Source organism: Protomyctophum parallelum, assembly GCF_964188405.1.
Source record: "Protomyctophum parallelum genome assembly, chromosome: 19".
Taxonomy (NCBI): domain Eukaryota; kingdom Metazoa; phylum Chordata; class Actinopteri; order Myctophiformes; family Myctophidae; genus Protomyctophum; species Protomyctophum parallelum.
In genome coordinates this window covers 23,686,156-23,706,423 of record NC_139717.1, presented here as the reverse complement: position 1 = coordinate 23,706,423, position 20,268 = coordinate 23,686,156, and the positions used below count along the sequence as shown (strand labels likewise).

Here is a 20,268-nt window from a genome sequence, read left to right as displayed (position 1 = left end):
GACAATTCCAATCCCAGTGATGCGTAGGAGAATGAGGACAGATGAAGCAGCCTGCATGACTCCGGACATCTCCATTGCCGCTCTATAACAAACTAATTTGGCATTATGGCTTACGTGTGCTTTTAAACTCCACTATGCTCCTTCCCAAATGTGTGTGACCAAAATAGCCATAAATGGCTATTTTGGTCACACACAAAATTTGTGCAATTAGCAGATCAGTACAGCAGATAATAGGAACGATCTTTCACTTGGTGATACAAGCGTGACATTTGCCATGAACATTCCTTTTGGTCAACTCTTTAACTTTTTAAACCGAGCCAACGAAAAATCCAATATGGCGGTCATTTTTCAAGATGGCCGCCAAATGAAAAAGGCCTTTTGTGGCGGTACTGGACAACCATGGGTCCGGCCGGCTCGAGACCGGGCTCTGCACTCCCTGTGGGTGTGTGGAACGTGTGTGTCGAATTTGAAGTCGGTGGGGCGAACGGTTCTTGAGTTACGTGGATTGCAGATGTACAGAAACACACAAAATTCGTGCAATTAGCAGATCATTGGAACAGTTGTTCGCTTGTAAGCGTGACATTTGCCATGAACATTCCTTTTGGTCAACTCTTTAACTTTTTAAACCGAGCCAACGAAAAATCCAATATGGCGGTCATTTTTCAAGATGGCCGCCAAATGAAAAAGGTTTGTGGCGGTTCTGGACAACCATGGGTCCGGCCGACTCGAGACCAGGCACTGCACTCCCTGTGGGTGTGTGGAACGTGTGTGTTGAATGAAGTCGGTGGGGCGAATGGTTCTCGAGTTACGTGGATTACAGATGCAGACACACACAAAATTCGTGCAATTAGCAGATCATTGGAACGGTTGTTCGCTTGGTGATACAAGCGTGACATTTGCCATTGACATTCCTTTGGGTCAACTCTTTAACTTTTTAAACCGAGCCATCTTGAAAAATCACCGCCATATTGGATTTTTGGATGGCTTGGTTTAAAAAGTTAAAAAGTTGAACCAAAGGAATGTTCACGCCATCATACATCTGTAATCCACGTAACTCGAGAACCGTTCGCCCCACCAACTTCAAATTCAACACACACGTTCCACACACCCACAAGGAGTGCAGTGCCTGGTCTCGAGTCGGCCGGACCCATGGTTGTCCAGAACCGCCACAAACCTTTTTCATTTGGCGTCCATCTTGAAAAATGACCGCCATATTGGATTTTTCGTTGGCTCGGTTTAAAAAGTTAAAGAGTTGACCCAAAGGAATGTTCATGGCAAATATCACGCTTGTATCACCAAGCGAACAACCGTTCCAATGATCTGCTAATTGCACAAATTTTGTGTGTGTCTGTACATCTGTAATCCACGTAACTCGAGAACCGTTCGCCCCACCGACTTCAAATTCGACACACACGTTCCACACACCCACAGCAGGGAGTGCAGTGCCCGGTCTCGAGTCGGCCGGACACATGGTTGTCCAGTACCGCCACAAAAGGCCTTTTTCATTTGGCGGCCATCTTGAAAAATGACCGCCATATTGGATTTTTCGTTGGCTCGGTTTAAAAAGTTAAAGAGATGACCCAGAGGCATGTTCATGCCAAATGTCACGCTTGTATCACCTTGTGAAAGATTCTCTCACAATATGGCTGTTAGCCGCTGTACTATTATGGGAAAGGGTGCCACAACGCCCACACCTAGGTGCAAATACCGGTGTCTGGCTTTCGGCATAATGAATATAGCGGGTGACACTGGACCAAAATACCATTTAGGGACAGAGCAAGCTCCTATACTCGTAATTTTCGGGCAGCGGCTGACTTGCGGGCAGCCTTGCGGGTAACGGCAGTGACGAAAATAGAACCCTATAGTCTCTGCCACGTCTTCGGTGGCCAGCTCAGTGGCCTTGTGGTTCGAGTGTCCGCCCTGAGACTGGGAGGTCGGGGTTCAATCCCTCCCGGGTCATACCAAAGACTCTAAAAATGGGACCCAGTGCCTCCCTGCTTGACACTCAGCATCAAGGGTTGGATTGGGGGTAGCCTCGGTACCAGGCTTTCATTTTTGTTGGTGAAAAAATTGAAAGCCTGGAGGAACGCATTGGCCGCTCTGGTCTAAAAGTGGGAGTCAACCCTTCCGGGTGGGCGTCGCTCCAAATGAAGTGACGTAGCGCTGCACTAGGGGGGAGAGGAGGGGCCGGGGGTGACGGACAGATCGATGAGATCCAATCAGGGCGTGCGCAAATCTGAGCCGCGACCCGCCCCTCTAGACCAGAAACCTAACACGTTAGCTCAGGCTAGATTGGGGGTAAGTCCCTGCGACATACTAGCGTCATGTCCAGGGGGTGTCCTTGTACATCAAGCTGCCTCACGCTACAGATACAGGAGATAGGCTCCTGCCCTATGGGCCTCATGGCTCGACAAGGCTACTTACTTACGTCTTCGGTGTGCTGGAGACAAAATAATCAGACCATGTTGATGCTGTTGTAAGTAAGTTACTAGAAACTAAACATCATGGGGTCTGTGGATGCCCAGAGGCCCTAGGAGGCCAACTAAATAATTAATAGTTGCAACCAATTTCCTTGAAATTCAGAAGGTTGAGAACCCAGGAGCCACAACAACAGTGTACCAAGTAGGGAAAAATAATTGGCATATTACTAAGCCTTGAGTTTACCCATAAATAACACATGTGTAACAAGATGCAAAAAGCGTCAGGGAGCATCCAGGGAACAGAAGCGCAATGGATTGGACTTCCTGGAGGGATATTATGGTTAGGTTGAATAGAGTGCTGTTGTGTGACTATCTACAGTATCTGGAATAATGAGCTCTGGTGATTAGTTAGCCCAGCATCATACTACATACATCACACTTTGTTTGATTTCCGTTCAAGCTGTCACCTTCCCAGGTTCAGGCCCTTATCACAGAAAGCATTTTTAGAATCTTCCTCAGGTCTAAATGGTTATTATTTGTCGTATCTGTCCTGGGGTATTTTTGTTCACGTATAGCCTAAAAACCAATCAGAAATGTTCAATGTTCAGTACCAAAATCACAATTGAATTGCAATTATTTGATTATTTGAACCACATGAATAACCTTCATGTGGTTTGTGTGGGAGGTTATTGTTTTTTCTTTATTACACAATAAATCAACTGGACAGAAAAAAGATCCTTTTGAGATCTGAAATTCTCGGGGGGGGGGGGCGTCCTATCGGGTGATACCCTGGGCCTATTCCTGTTTATTGTGGCGATGGACATTGCTCCGAGACTCACAATCACTGGCAGGGAGGAGACACTGGGGTAACTTCACACTGGTCCCGAGGCAGACTATAGGTATAGGATATGAGGGAGTGGAGGGAAGTGATCCGAGTTGGTGTCAACTAGTAAGCACTGGCATGGCATGGCATGGCATGGCATGGCATTTTTGCTCCAGTCACACTAGTCAATCCTGTACGGATTGATACCAGTCATTTGCATTTTCTCATCATACTGTCCTCTCTGTTCTTGGCTCCATATCTACTGTGTTCAATACTCCCGACTCTTTGCCTTTAATATTTTTACTCAATGCATGACACACACGCCACCTCAGGGGCTTAGCTTGAGCTATAATCCTACTGTGAAATCCCATAAGATCCTAGTCTATCCTACCAAAAAAAAAAGGTCATCATCCACTTTCCTCCTCTGTGGGTTGACAATCAATCTGACATTGCACATGGACGTTGGCCAGGCATACAATGAGACAGAGGAAGTATAGATTTTCCCTGTTAAGGACGGACAAAGATGATATTTTGTCCTAAATTTGTGAACACTGCAAACTCTCTCTGTAGTGAGTCAGTTGGTCAATCCATCTGAAATTGCGCATATGCATTGCATGGACCATTGGCACATGCAAAGACTTTCCCAAATTTAAGCTGATCATTAGCATTTTTTGCCACAGGCTATGGGATCTTTAGTTGCAGTTCCGTATAGCCTGGACAGACTCCCATGCCATGGTTGCATTGGTCGTTGTTTGGCAGTCAGGACCAATCAGTGGACTGGGATACAATTATGATGAATGCATCTCATGCATTTTTCTCATCCATCTAAAATTGCACATGGGCATTCACCTCTGGCCTGCATGTTCTGAGGAATCTGATTTTTAACTTTTCCCAAAAGTAAGGTGTTTATTACACTTTTTTGCCACATCATATCGGATCTGGTACACTCCCTGCACAACAGGTGGGAATCTCAATCTAGTCACACGCAAACCAGAGCAGGGTTGTGATTTTGGGTCCCGGGCCCTGCTGCTGGTCCCTAGAATATTTGGATTTAACTTCAATTTCACTTTTGGACTTTTCTGCCTTTTTATTTGATAGTATACATTAGGGAGACAGGGAGCAACATGCAGCAAATCCGCCACCAGGCTCAGGAATCAAGCCCAGGACATGCTTCCAACACGCCCCAACCACAACTCATTCATTGGTTCCCCCAATTTCAGTTATTTTATGCATATTTTCTCAACCACTGAATGTTTTTTTTTGTTGCAGATCCGGCAGTTAGTGCATCTCAATCCATGCCCATCCATAGATAAGATGTGACATGTCACATTACATAAGTGTTTAAATGCAGAGCTTTAAATGACCACTTCACCACTTTTCAACCTATCTTCATATAATTGGTCCTCACTAATAATCATGAAAAAATTGTGCAATTATTTTCTACTGGGTCTGTGTCTCATAGGAGGGCTGTGGGCAGTTCAGAAACCGTCTTCCAGTGACATCATCAATGGGGAATACAAGCTAATAAAAACTGCAGGCTTTCTAGTCCTGAAAAGTTGCAATGCGAAAATGGAAGCCATCGTTCTCACAATAATGAAAATCACCTATTATATGAAGATAGGTTGAAAAGTGGTGAAGTGGTCCTTTAAATGGCAACAGTATGGATATTGACAGGACAGTGAGGTACAACCGTATGTTCTACTCTACTACAAATTCATGGTTTGGTTCATGTGGAACGGGGAGAGAGAGATAGAGACGCTATGTAAACGGGGAGAGAGAGATAGAGACGGTATGTAAACGGTTTGGTTGATGTGGAACGGGGAGAGAGAGATAGAGACGGAACGGGGAGAGAGAGATAGAGACGGTATGTAAACGGGGAGAGAGAGATAGAGACGCTATGTAAACGGAACGGGGAGAGAGAGATAGAGACGCTATGTAAACGGAACGGGGAGAGAGAGATAGAGACGCTATGTAAACGGAACGGGGAGAGAGAGATAGAGACGGTATGTAAACGGAACGGGGAGAGAGAGATAGAGACGGTATGTAAACGGAACGGGGAGAGAGAGATAGAGACGGTATGGAAACGGAACGGGGAGAGAGAGATAGAGACGGTATGGAAACGGTTCCAGTTTGAGCTTCTTCTACAATAGACCTCCCTGCTTTTAGTCACAGTTAAACACAATTACACACACACACACTAACTATCTCATCCCTCTCTGTCTCTCTCTCTCTCTCACACTCACTCACACACACACTCACTCACACTCACTCACACACTCACTCACACACACACACACACACACACACACACACACACACACACACACACACACACACACACACACACACACACACACACACACACACACACACACACGTACACAGCATCCCATGAAAGAGTGTAAAGATGTCAAGTGCCAGTCCAATCTAAATTATTTTCCTCCTCCCTCCTCCTATTGGTTCTTGACTGCCACGGTTACCTACACCTCCTGCATTTTAATCTCACTGCTGTTGCCTCTCCGGGGATCAATATTGCCTTGAGCATTATCACCTAAATGAAACACACACCCACAAATGTTGTTACCAGCTCATTTAAAATGTCAAAATGTCTGCAGTGAAAATGGACTTAAACAACAGCAAATGTAAATCACCTGGCTAATCCTGAAGTAATTAATTGTGGGCAACGGATTGGTGTTATATTGCACAAATTGGCGGGGGTTGGTGAACTGTCAGTGCACCGCCTCTCCATACGTCCTCTGGGGGATTTAGCCTCTTTGTGGACACAGAGAATGAGAGATTAGCGTCCAGGTGTCCATGCTGGTAGGTGTGAGGTGGTGGTGGTGGAGTATTCCTCACTGTACTCCCTCGTTATTTGGGCTGCTCGTTCCCAACCTTGATTGCAGATGGTTGTGCTTCCTGCCAGTACATTAATTGAATTGACGTCATGTTCTTGTCATTCCAGATGTGTAATCATGAATTGAGGTCATGTTCTTGTAATTCTAGATGTGTAATCAGGGACAGTTTGGCATGAAAAGCAGCAGGACTGGCCCTCCTGATGGGTCTTATACACGTTCAACATTGATAAAGGTTTTCTGTGGTTTGTGCAGCTGATCAGCTGTGATACCAAGAATATATCCCATTAGACAAGGATCAGAGGTCTCGCTGCTGTTATAATGAAACGGACTGAGATACCGTACATCTATATGGCGTGATACCGTGCGTAGCGGTCTTGTGATGTCTTAATCCCAGATGCAGTAGATTTCACAGTTAATTGTCACCTTAGGCATGACTGATTTGGCCTTTTGAAGTTTTGTTACACAACCATCCGTGCCGCGGTCTTGTTTCAAACTTTGCTGCTTTGAATGACACCACGTAAGCATGAAATCCATAGTTTCGACCTTCTCTCTCTGTGAAGATGCTCCACTGCTGATGTGAGCTGACTAGAACAGCTGCTGCTTTCACCTTCTATGTGATGTTGGGTCAATATTGGTGTGCTAATCTGCAGATGCATCTCCTGTGATGAGAACATGATGAATTCCTTTAGCCCATTCTGGGCAGGAACCCCTTTTGGTATTTCAACTAAGCATTTTTCCGACGTCAGGTGGCGGCCTAAATGGGTTGGAAGGCTCTGATTATTCTTAGAAAATGTACTCAAAACAATATCAATTTGGGTTTTTGTTGTGTTTGACCACATTAACCACATCAGATTTATTTGAACTGTGCCACATATAATATATTTCACAAAATATGACGGAAGGTTTATTCGTTATCCATTATTGAGCAAGCAAATTGATTTTTGTATCTGTTATTGTTATGAATTGTTATACAAAGTGTTATGTATTTTTTTTAAAGGCACAAAATGTACAAAATGACCCACACTCCGTCTGCACTTGCAATATGAACACTTTTATTGTAAGACATGAGTCATGAGACTCGTGACTCACCCATTTTTCTTCTTGCTTTTGTATATCTTGACATTGATTCTGAAAGGCTCAAAGGCTGCCCATTCATGTAGCCTATGTACTGTACATACTGTAACGCACAAGTGAGGCAGAATCATGAGGTAACAATCCCACTGCACTGCGCAAACAGCTTGGAATACGGATGTGTATATTACAGGAAACTCCCGTTAAACTTTCCAACAAACTCCCGTAAACTCCCAAATTGTACTGCCATCACACGTATATTACCGTATATTACTGTATATGTCCGCTAAACTTGAGGTTTACGGGCAAAGTACAGTGCCCATAATTGCCCGTTAACTCCTCTTTTCACGCAGTGCTGGCTGTGTAAAAGAGGCTATTGAGTTCAGCATTCGGTGAGCCGAGAGGGTTATCGGTTGCAACGTGCCATATCTCTCTAGGACCTACACTGTTCCAGGACTGGGAAATGAGCTGGAAAGATTATCCCCGACCGAACACTCTCACTCTAGAAAACAACTTCTTCCAAAAACGACAGTGCTATCAGAGGGATGTATCTGTACCCCACACCACTTGAACAGTTTTAACCCATTTATTTGCCTGAGGCTGATTTCTAAAAATGTCTTCTAAAACTGTTTTTTGAAAAACCTTTTTCACGTGGAGGACCCCCAGAATTATCTGCAGATGCATTTCCTGTGAATGAGACATGATGGATTCCTTTAGAAGGCTCTGATTATTCTTAGCAAATTGACTAAATCCAGTACAATTGATGAGACACACATACATTGATTCTGCTCAAAGGTTCTAGGTTGCTAAGCAACAGATAACGGGGGTACAGGCTTTAGTTCCGACACGACAGTCATTAGACCGACAACCTACCCCAAACCCTAAATAACCCTAACCGCAAGCACGACGCAACGCATGTCGGACCAACGCATGCCGGGAGCGACTAGTGATTTCCGCATGTCGGACCATTGGTGTGTCGGATAAGCGTGCACACCCCGATAATAAAACACTGGCAGTGGCTATAATTTATTAATTAACAATTTTGCAGTTTTTTTTTCTTTTTTTTCGGTACTGGTACCCCTAGGCAAAGGTCAAAACAGTGAGACTGAGGAATATGAAGCTATGGACACACTTTACTGAAACTCCATTTACCTGTGTGTGTGTGTGTAAGGGTTGAGAATGTTCCGCTGTCACAAGAGCGGAAGTGCTGAGTGCTGACCAGGTGTAACTCCTAGCTTCGGGAGGAGTATAGTCTTGATTAAAGGCTTGCCTAGTAGATGAGATTTCGGGTTTAAAGATGGACAAGTTAAAAGATAAGTTTAGGCTTAGGTTTATATTCTTATACGGACTTGACTGTAGTTTATAATCCGACAAAGAATGATTCTGGCACGATGCCTTATAAAAGGAGGAGGTGACGTAACGACTAGGTAGTCGTGACGTCAACCCTCACAGTGTGACCTCCTACTTGCTGTGCCCTGAAGTCCACAATCATCTGTATTGTCTCTTTGGTGTTGAGAGCGAGGTTGCTGTCCCTGGCATCACCTCACCTGGGATTCAAACTCCTGTGTCTGGACTGCTTATTCACCATCACCCGGCAGTGATCAGGCCGATGCGGGAGGGAGGGGGCTGAGCACACAGCCCTGGGGTGGGCTGAGCACACAGCCCTGGGGTGGGCTGAGCACACAGCCCAGGGGTACCCCAGTGTTTACGGTCTGATTTGCAGAGGTGGTGGTGGTGTACATTTTCGCCGCCTGGGTCCTGCCTGTCAGGACATTCAGGATGCAGTTGCAGAGGGAGGCGTTTATTCCCAGGACCCGCCTGGGCTTAATGGAGGGACTCGTCTGCTTCTATGGGAAAGCCATAGGTAGATGTACTATACATGTTCACACCATCTATAGGAGCAGAGTTCAAACGTTTAGATTAGATTTGGGAACAACAAAGGGAGGAAGAAGAGGGAGGTAGAGATACTTTAGCGGACATGCCTTCAGAAAACCTTCCTGTTTAGGAAGGTTTTTGACTTCCTTCACTTTGGGACAAAACAGCACTTTCCCAGAGATTCTTCTTAAGGTTTAGTCAACTACACTGGACAGTGGACACAGACAGCAATGTCCTGCTATAAGACAGAGTAAAATAAACAATTGTGGTGAGTTAAATGGACAGCATTTTTTTTGTTTATTTGGATTGGTTTCTTATCTCTTTCCTTGGTGCACGGCCATGTTATTGGTATATGTTTTATCCTTTACTTTTGCTTATATTGCTTGTCTGTAGTAACAATGCCACACAAACAGTGTAGCTGCATGTCATGTAGAAAATGTGTGTATTTCAGTACAATCCAGTGTCTAATGGCAAACAAATGGCAAATTCACATGCTTTGTGCTTCTGTGTGTACAGTATGTGTTGCGTGGTGAAGAATGTCACTATTCATTGAAAAGTCAGTGTCTGGACTGAGAAACGCTCAGATGTCCCGATCATGTTTTTGCACCCGATCCGATCATGATCTGATCATATTTTTATAGAACACTTATGCCACATCACAAATGTACAATATCCAAAATCACAGACAATGTCCAGTCTAATATCATAATATGGAATATTGATTTTAGGGATGTCCGTCCTGTTCATGTTTTTTGTTCTGAAAAATAAACATTTTGGAGTTAGGTGGTTTCTACCCGACAGACAGCATATGCACCATCATTTCATTAGATGTTTAAATGCAAATAACCTTTTACAAAATTGGATTTAGTCAGTAGATTGAGAGGAGGTTTTCAGGGGGGGGGGGGGATGATTAAAATAAATGATTAGGCAACAGGTTCTCCTCTTCTTTCTCTGGGTTCACTGTGTTGATATACTTCCTGTACACTGTCATGGTTCAAGCGCAGACAAAGGCAGAGGACAGGCATGACACGAAAACATAACACGTCACCGACCGTGACAGTACACTACTAGTACGCCCGATTGATCTTTTGTTGTAGGATGGTGCTAAAAATATAGTAGTTGACAAAGAAATCGTTGTTTGACCTTCACTTCCCAAGAAGCTTCCAGGAATGCCTGTCCTTCCTTTAGTTCACGGTACTGTAGCTTAATTCCTGATCATTATCAAACTCCTGAGGCCCCCAAATATGTGATTAATGTTTAACCCATTTTGGGCGGGAACCCCTGTTGGCATTATGTTATGCTTTATCTATTGAAAAATAGCAGATCTACAAGCTCGCTTGTAGATATTTTTTGAAAATGTGGCAAGAATATATTCTTTCAGAGCGAACGTTTTAAACTCAAATCCAATGGCCAATTACATATAATTTTTGGGGTGCTTGACGTAAAATATTGAGCACCGCTGACATAGAAACATGGGTTTTTCAGAAAACTGTCATTATTTAGAAGACATTGTCAGGCCTAAATGGGTTAATGTAGGCTCCATGACACAACTTCAAAGTGAAATGATATCACAATATCTCTGCTGTCTCGGCAGAAACCACTTTACTACAAAATGTTCATTTTTCAGGAAATGAAGAATATATATTTTTTTTCAGGAAATGAAGAAAACCTTATATTTTTTATAACAAAGCAATACTGCCTCATCAAAGTTGGTATTGTGACTTTGTATATTGTCATTACTTGCATGAGAGGGGAGAGGTCTGCTGCATTTTAAGGCAGTAGGTTCCCAAGGTCGGGTCCGGAGACCCCTAGGGGTCCTTGATGGAGTTCCAGGGGGTCCCCGGCTAAATGATAGTTTGGAACCAATATAAATTGGGGGTCCCAGAGATAGAAATGCCATTAAATGGGGGGTCCGTAGACTAATGCATGTCAAACTGGGCGTCCTTGAACTTAAAAATCTTCTCTTATGGGGGTTCCCTGGCATATCTCTTCAAATGGGGGTCCCACTGGTTTGATGGACTTAGTGGTGCAGTAGCTAAATGGATAGTGTACTGAACACGTAATAGCAATATCCTGGATTTGTGCTGAGCTTTTTACCTCTCTACATTGATCGACTGTCCTTCGCAAGTTCGCATATGCCTCGAATCACTCATCTGATCAACTTCACACTGTGCAAGGGTGGAAGCCAAGGCTACATTGGCCTGTAGTGCACAATAGAAAATGGCGTTCAAATTTGTGGAGGGAAAAGAGGGAAAACTTAAATGTCTAATTGTGACAGGCCTAGTTTCATGTGTTTACTGTTGTTGTCACCCTCCACTCCACAGCACGCCTCTGATGCTCCCCGCCAGCGGCTCTGATGGAGAACAACACCTGGCCTCACGCGGCGGCGTACGTGCCTCACTACCTCCTGCACGGGGACCCCTTCGCCTCCAGACTCTCCCACGAGGCAGACATCCTAGCGGCCGTGTACATTTGCATCATAGGTCAGTAGCCGGAGCAACCGTGTGTTTCCCTGCAGCGCTGTTCTTTCAGAACCGTCGACAGATGGCGCTGAAAGAGATTCCTGAAGGGTTCTTAAAGAGCACTGAAAGAGATTTCTGAAGGGTACTTAAAGGTAGGGTAAGGGTTATTTTGGGTAACAATTAAAACAAAAGGGTAACTATATTCTGATGGTATTAAATCATTGCTATAGAGCGGTGGGCCTCTCTCTGGTGGTACACAGAGGACTCGCCCAAAAAAGGAGAAAAAAGTGAAACGAAAATATTTCTATTAGGCCTACTACAGGTAGTTATTTTGACCAACCAATTGGTTAAAATTGGCTCTCCAGCCGTGCTGAAAGTGGGCACGACAGCACACCTAGCCGTTAATAGCAGATTTGAGAAGGGATTAATCACGTTAGAAATATCATCAGTTGTGCTGATGTTTCATTAGAGAAGCAGCATTATTGGCTTAGGGATAGAAATAAAAAGAAAACTCAAGGATGGATCAATAGGATGGGGCAGGTCTACGCTCCTGTATTTTAACATAAGTTATTATGGTGGTACTTGGGTATGAAAAGGTTGAGAACCACTGCCATAGAGTGTTTGTTCAGTTACAGGGGTCTCCTCGTCTCTCCACACCCTGTCAGGTGTAAAGGAGCGACTTGGACACTCATGCATGAAGGAAGCATGAGTTCAAGTCCGTTGCTCTCCCCAGGTTGGCGGAGGGTGCGTATAGAGCCCAGAATCACATTAGATAATTGACACAGGGGTGAAAAATGGGTTACAATTTTAGGTTTTCAGGTAGGTGACAACATGTGAGCCAATCAGGAGAGAGTAGCTATTTATCAGCTTAATTTTTTATAGTGTTCCAGTTCCAATTTTTTCTGCTAATTTCTTTGTGTCATCAATTACAATTCCCCTTGTTTAATCTGTATCCTCCTGACTGAGTTCTCTATCCTGATTGGATACATAACCAGGCCATGCATGATTGCATGATTGCATGACGCACCACTAGTGCGTAGCGTTGTGTGTTTTGAATAACTCACCCATACAATTAACAAGAGAGACGGTAGAATAAGCAATTAAGAACATTTTAGTTTTGATTGCTCACCAAACTTCACATTTACGTTGCCATTGAAAGCCTGATTTACGTTGAGTTCTAGATGTAGCAGCAGACATGGTTATAACCACCACTACTGTCTTTCAAAAGGGTGAGCTGCATAGTCGATGTTTTCTGTGGTTGTGGTGGTAATTCTCTATGAATGTATTTAAGTTTCAGTAAGTAATTCCAGAGGTCATTGTAGAAAGGGGAAAGTTTCATAATGGTGTTGTAGACTTATGTCACACAGCGAGCAGGCCTTTCCAGGCTGTCAGGGGCATACAGTATAGCTGTTGGAGGTTGAGGAGCATAGAAAGAGAATTTCTGGAACAGGCAGATGGATCAAAGTCTCTATGCTTGTCAAGGGGGATGATGGTGGCATCAATGCAAAATTATGCATCCCACAAGACCCATAGTTGGATTGAAGACCATGTTATCACTGGGAACATGTGTTTCATCAGTGGCTCTTGCAGCTCTCAAAGTTCATGTAGGCTTCCAGTTTAACACAACCCCTAACACAAAATGAAAACGAAACAAAGTTGTTTTTCCTTGAAGAGTTAAAGTATTCGTGTTTCTTGAAGCAAACTTATATATAAACTAATATTATAATATTGTATCTGCCAACATGTATTACATATTAAATAGCCACAGAACCACTGCTTTTTGAGTATGCAAATAATGACTTCTGACTTTTATGTCTGCAAACATTTTGTCCTTTAATTAATACTAATTACCAGTAAGACGCCCTGCGGACAAGAAGCGTTGGGGCGCGTGCACACATCCGCCTGGGTGACGGCAGACTGCTGGGCGAGCGCTGGCGCTTTGGCATGGGGGGTCAGATCATCATGTACTGGCCATATATGGAGCGTGTCTTGAGTGTACAGGGTTTGATGAGGTCAGATCAACTTATGGAATGTCAGAACAGGTCAGCTTTATTATTATTATTATTAATACAGACGGACAAGTGCCTCTGAGACCTATATGTATATACACACACACACACACACACACACACACACACACACACACACACACACACACACACACACACACACACACACACACACACACACACACACAGTATATACTGTACATACATACAGATTCAACCTAAATGTATGCAGATCACTGTTAGTTTCTGGCCCATGGGATGTCTGCCCATCATTAGCGATGCAGCTGACATCAGCCATAGCAGGAGGTCTCCTTGTCCCTGAGGATGGAAATGAATTATGCTCTGCTGATTTTACTCCAGCCATGTGTACCTTTCCCTAAAGAATCATGCCGTTCCAAGTTTTGCCAACCTCTGTGAGACTAGAAGACTTCTGTATTCCTCCCACAAATCTCTGCAACTTATATTCATTGGCTGGGTTTCTCAAATAAATTTTGGGTCGCACTTTATAACTCTATGCGTTGTCTTCATTTTGCTAATGCTCCACCTTAGCCAAAAGAACAGATCTACAACCTGCCATGGCGCAGTGTGTTCAAACTTAATGGCGTATAATAGTATGTCTATTATTTTGGAAAGGGGCGCCACATTACGCGCAACATATGAATCACTGAATCTTTGTTTAATTCCGTAGTTCATATAGCCTATTTAAAGAGATGAAGAGGCATGCTCTCTCTCTCTCTCTCTCTCTCTCCCCTCCTCTCTCTCACTTTACGCGTAGGGAAGCCCCCTTGACAAGCAATGTGGGAATGATTGATGATACAATCACCTTAAAACATATTTAAAATATGCCAAGTATGGCTAATGTTCGATAGATGATGGTGAAATAAATGTTTAATTCAGAAGATTTTATATTTAAACTTATGATTGAAGTCCCTGCAGTGTTGTGCTCGCCATGTTAAGCACAGCATGTCCATGCATGCAAGCAGTCCATATAGCGTTTGGAATTGGATTAATTAATTAAATATATAGAGTCGAGGTGATGTCTCAGAGAGAGCGAGAGAGAGAGAGAGCACGCAGTGTTTGGGCAACACAAGTCACTATAAAAGAAAAACAAGCAAGATATGATATTTCAACAAGATGTCTGGAGCTCTGCTAATCCCTGCATGTGAGTAATAATGGTATATAACTAAATCATAAAAAAGGGGGAAAGCAAGTGTGCAGTCAGTTGACAATACAACAGGCTTAAGTAAGTAAAGTAAGTGAGTGTAGTAATTTCTTTATGCGCTTTGAATGTGATACTTCTCAGGGATGCTACGAGGTGATTAATGAATTGAATTGTGATGCTGTTAATGACAGGATGGTAATAGATCAGGATACCGTTTGTAAAGTGTTTAAAACCATACAGAAGCGACAAGACCAGATGGAATGCACAATTTCCTATTAAAAACGTGTGCTGAGGAATTAGCCCCAGCCTGCAGGGCACAGGCTTTTCCAGCTGTCACTAGACTCACAATACAGTGCCTGAGATTTGGAGACAATCAGTGATGGTCCCAATCCTGAAGAAAGCATGTCCACTCGAGAATAATAGGCCTGTGGCCATAACATCTAATGTAGTAAAATCACTGGAGAGGATCCTGACAGAGGAACCCCGAAAGGAGGTAGGACCTCGACTAGAACAGTATCAATTCATGGTTTTCGAGCAAAACGATCCACATCGATGGCACTAATTATTTAATAGAGGAACTAACAAGTTCAGTTGATAATAACAATTATGCAGTGGGGGTGTTCATTGACTTAAAGAAAGCTTTTGACACAATAGATCATGATATAATGCTAAAAAAGATGGAGAGATATGGTGTTAGAGGGGTAGGTTTAAACTGGTTAAAAAGTTACATCACAAATAGACAACAGTATGTACAGATGGGTGAGTATAAATCAAACTGTTCACATATCACGTGTGGAGTGCCGCAGGGCTCAATACTAGGACCAAAATTATTCATATTATATATTAATGATATATGTAAGACATCCAGTATCATGAAATTTGTTATCTTTGCCGATGACACCAATATATTTTGCTCTGGAAAGGACATTCAGCAGCTGCTGGAGGTGGTAAAAATTGAATTGGACAAATTAAAGGTATGGTTTGATCTAAATAAATTATCACTTAATCTGAAAAAAACTAAATATATGGTCTTTGGCAAACAAAAAACACTGATGAACACAAACATTGAGGTAAAAATGGATAATATCATACTAGAAAGAGTTTTTGATAATCTGTTTTTAGGAGTAATAATAGATCATAAATTCTCTTGGAAACCCCACATTAATTATATCCGGTCTAAATTAGCGATAACTATTGGTGTCATGGGCAAAACAAGAAATGTCCTTGAGTCTAAATCACTATACACTCTCTATTGCACCCGTATAACACCATATCTCACTTACTGTGTAGAAGTGTGGGGTAACACATACAAAAGCAACCTTCAGCCAATATATTTACTGCAGAAAAAAGCAATAAAGATAGTCAATAAAGTAAATTACTATGAACACACAAATCCACTGTTTCTAAATTCACATACATTAAAGTTTTTTGATTTAGTTGATTTTAAAACAGCACAATTATTATTTAAAGCAAGACATAATATGCTTCCTGGAAATATCCAAAAAAGGTTTAGGGATAGGGATGGGAGGTATGAGCTGAGAGGGGAACTAAACTTCAAACAAATAAGTGTTGGAACAACCTTAAAGAGCATGTGTGTTTCTGTTCATGGAGTTAAGCTGTGGAACAGCTTGTCTGAGCCAATAAAGCAAAGCAACAACCTAAAACAATTTAAAAAGAGGCTCAAACAGGAATTATTGCATAGATATAACCTGGAATGAGTGGGGAGCTGAACTATGTTTATGCCATGTAGTGTTGGACTAAGTATAACATTGTAGCTTTGTCTGTTTTTGTCTTTTTTTCTTTCCTCCTTGTTTTTGTTTTTCTCGTTTTCTGTTTTGCTTTTTGTTTGTTTAATTTTCTATTCTTCTATAAATGTCATTTGTTTGTTTTGTTTATATGTTGATTGTTATGCATATCTTCAACAGTATTTTGGAATACGTTGAGATAAGGATAGGCACTAATAAGCTTTAAGCTTCTGCCTATGCCTTTTCGATCACAAAAAAAATAAAAAGTAAACAGTTTTTGTGTAATGTCTCCCTCTGAAAGATCGAAATAAACTATTCATTCAATTTGCATATTCTAAAAAACGCAGTATATGCGATGCAATATTTACAGTAGCTCATCTCACTTTGAAACACACGGAGAGTAAGGTAGCATATATGACACATTACTTTTTCAGCTCGGCCTTTAATACTATACATCCAGACATTCTGTTGTGTAAATTAGCTCAGTTAAATGTGAACCCCTTTATAATAAAATGGTACTGTGTAGACACTGTGTAGTACAGGGGTGCCTCAGTTCCTCTTTACTGTTTACCTTGTATATGGACGACTGTCAGGTCACATCCAAATCAGTTTATCAAGTTTTCAGATGACACCGTGATACTTCAAGAGCGATAATAACATGCTCAGCCATACAGATGGAGTAGACAAGTTTATAGAGTGGTGCGATCTACTTCTACACCATCTGAAAATAAATGTCATAGTGGACCCCAGGTCCATAGGAGACCACAGTATGATGTGTGTCCATGACCATAACATCAAACAGGTCCCCTCGTATAAATACCTGGGAGTGGTATAAAAATAAAATATAAAGTGTATAGTAAATTACATAATAACAAGAATGACTGCTAAATTTCAAAACACACAAAATAACTCCTAAACAAAAATCCCAGATCTAGCACATCAGCACATCATGCCTCGGTGGGACCAAGTGGACACTTTAACCAAGTGGACACCCGTTGACCTGGCTGAACATTCATCATCACTCTTGGTCTTGGCGCCCGAGAGACATCATAGGCACCACCCCCCCTGCACTGTAGTGTTCAGGGAGTGATGAGATCGCTGCCCCCTCCACCCCCACACGCACACACGACTGCCAATTATTGCAGACACTGAACAGAATTTTGCCGATGCCTTATAGCTCTCGGCTTGGGCATGCCTGCAATCTGCAGGCCCCTCACGACTGATTTGTGGACATTACCGAGGCTTCCAAATATGAACACAAGTAGTTTACATCTGTAGCCAAGCTGTACACACACACACACACACACACACACACACACACACACACACACACACACACACACACACACACACACACACACACACACACACACACACACACACACACACACACATATTCATACAAATGTATACTGTAGTCCCAATACATCTATTCTATACAGGAGGAGACATTTTCATGGCAGACCCCTGAAAAGTATTTGTGCCACGTATTTGCGGATTGGATCATGGGTGGGCTGCACGTCCTCACGTGGTCCCTGGTGTGACTCCCGGTCTTCTGATGGCAGACTCCTGACTCTAGTGTTTGTGACACGTGACACGTTTGGTGTCGGATCAGAGCAATGCTGCGCATGTTATGTTTGTGACGTCCACCACCATCCACCCACAGTCTCCAATCTCCATAATCCATAATAATGGTTCTGTAACCTCCACTTCACATTCTGTATTGTTCAACTGTGGCCAGGGCGCCAGGCAATGGCTGCCAATATAATTTTTTTTTTTTTGTTGAACTGTACTGCTGACATTCCTATCTATAATTGCTGTGTACGGGCTTTGTCGTTTCAAGTTCATCCCACACAACTAAAGACTCAAGGTCGGCAAGAGAAAAGCAATTTTGTTGTCATGTGATGAGTGATGAAAGAATTGTGCTGCTGTCACATTTGATGAGCTGAACTTCCTTCCGTTATTGTGACGCCAACCGTGTCCATTTGAAATGGCCATGAGGGCTTAAGTTATTCTCTTTTCTTTCTTGATTTATTTCTCTCTCTCTCTCTCTCTTTCTTTCTTTCTTTCTTTCTTTCTTTCTTTCTTTCTTTCTTTCTTTCTTTCTTTCTTTCTTTCTTTCTTTCTTTCTTTCTTTCTTTCTTTCTTCTTCGTGGCCTTCAAACTCAGTCCTACATTGTGCGAGAGAGAGTTACAGTATGGCCATTTGAACAGAGATATTTACAGTATGGCCATTTGAACAGAGAGTTACAGTATGGCCAGAGAGAGAGCTCAGTATGGCCATTTGAACAGTTAATTACTGCTACAGTAACACTATTGTAGTGGCGCCCATTATGTGTGCAACAGTGTCGACTAAAACTAAGACGAAAAATGTTCGTCGACTACCTTTTTTCACTGACGAAAACTAAATGGAAACTAAATTAAATCTAAGCTATGATGACTAAAACTAAGAGTAAATATACTGACAAATAAAAAGTTAAAAACTAGACTACAATGTTAGGAAGGGACTAGTGGACAAGAGATCCAGTATAAGTCATTTTACACTTGGTCGCATGATGAAAATAGCAGATCTACACATCACAACGTGTCGCAGCGCGACACGTGAGCTTGTAGATCTGCTATTTTCAGCAAGTGTAAAAACAGTCATTACTACGGCATCAAGGCCCGCCAAAATGCATTGTATTCGACTAAATCACCTGTAGATCACCTGTAGATAGAACTAGACTAACACTAAAGCATTGCAGGTGACTAAAATGTGACTCAAACTATTCAAGAGACTAGGACTAAAACTAAAATAGAAATTTCGGACTATTGACCATTTGCAGACCGCGGCCATCTTGCCATCAAGAGTTTGGAAGCACTCGTTTTCAGTAAAGCAACGTCCTGCTGCCTCCTACATTATGTGCAAATTCAAACCAGGTGGTACGCAGTGCAGTTGAGTGATATCTAACGAGCACTTCCAAACACATGGTGATGAATGATTTGCCTGATGAAGACCTTTGAAACGTTGCAATTTGTTGCCTCTAAATATAGTACGTCTCTGAGCTCTAGAAACTAGTCTCTCTCTCTCTCAATTCAATTTCAATTTCAAAAGGCTTTATTGGCATGATAAATATGTTCTACATTGTCAAAGCATACATACAACAAAACAAAAGTCAACATTGCGCACACAGGGACAACACCTCTCTGCGCACACAGAGACAACAACAAACATCCCAACAATAATGAACAACAAGCAATACAGTAACAATGAAAATAAATTAACAAACATAAACATAACAGCAACTCTCTCTCTCTCTCTCTCTCTCTCTCTCTCTCTCTCTCCTGCAGGAATCATGTCTGCCACGGGGAATGGCTATGTCATCTACATGACCATCAGGCGCAAGGCCAAGTTAAAGCCTCCGGAGCTCATGACTGTTAACTTGGCCATCTTCGACTTTGGCATATCAGGTACTGTGGCTGAGTATTAAAAACCAGGAAAGCATCTGTGTCATTTTAGATTTTTAGACTATGGTTAATTAAAAATAGATCTACAACTCATCAATGATAGAAGTATCGCTTTATTTTTATTTCGTGAAACATTGTGAAAGTTTGTGCAATTCTTTTGATGCGAACATTTTTAACTAACTATTTGCTTCTGGGGGTCCTTGGAACAAAATATTTTGAGATGATTGGCGGCGCACGCACACATGCACGCACACACACACACACACACACACACACACACACACACACACACACACACACACACACACACACACACACACACACACACACACACATACATGTTCACATGAACAACACAAATTCCTTACTGAATTCTGTTAGGGATCTGGATGGGTAGGT

The 20,268-nt window shown here is 42.5% G+C and overlaps 1 protein-coding gene across 1 annotated transcript in view; it reads left to right on the top strand.

Moving 5' to 3' along the window:
* Nucleotides 1-11,400: 11,400 nt before the first annotated feature.
* The window catches only part of opn5 (opsin 5), a gene marked incomplete at both ends in the record, with an annotated part of 17,564 nt that continues 8,696 nt past the window's right edge, over nt 11,401-20,268 (top strand). Inside the window, 2 exons of the mRNA XM_083790520.1 lie at nt 11,401-11,527; nt 19,753-19,872. Coding sequence (XP_083646646.1) covers nt 11,401-11,527; nt 19,753-19,872 — 247 coding nt within the window. The remainder of the gene's footprint in view (nt 11,528-19,752; nt 19,873-20,268) is intronic.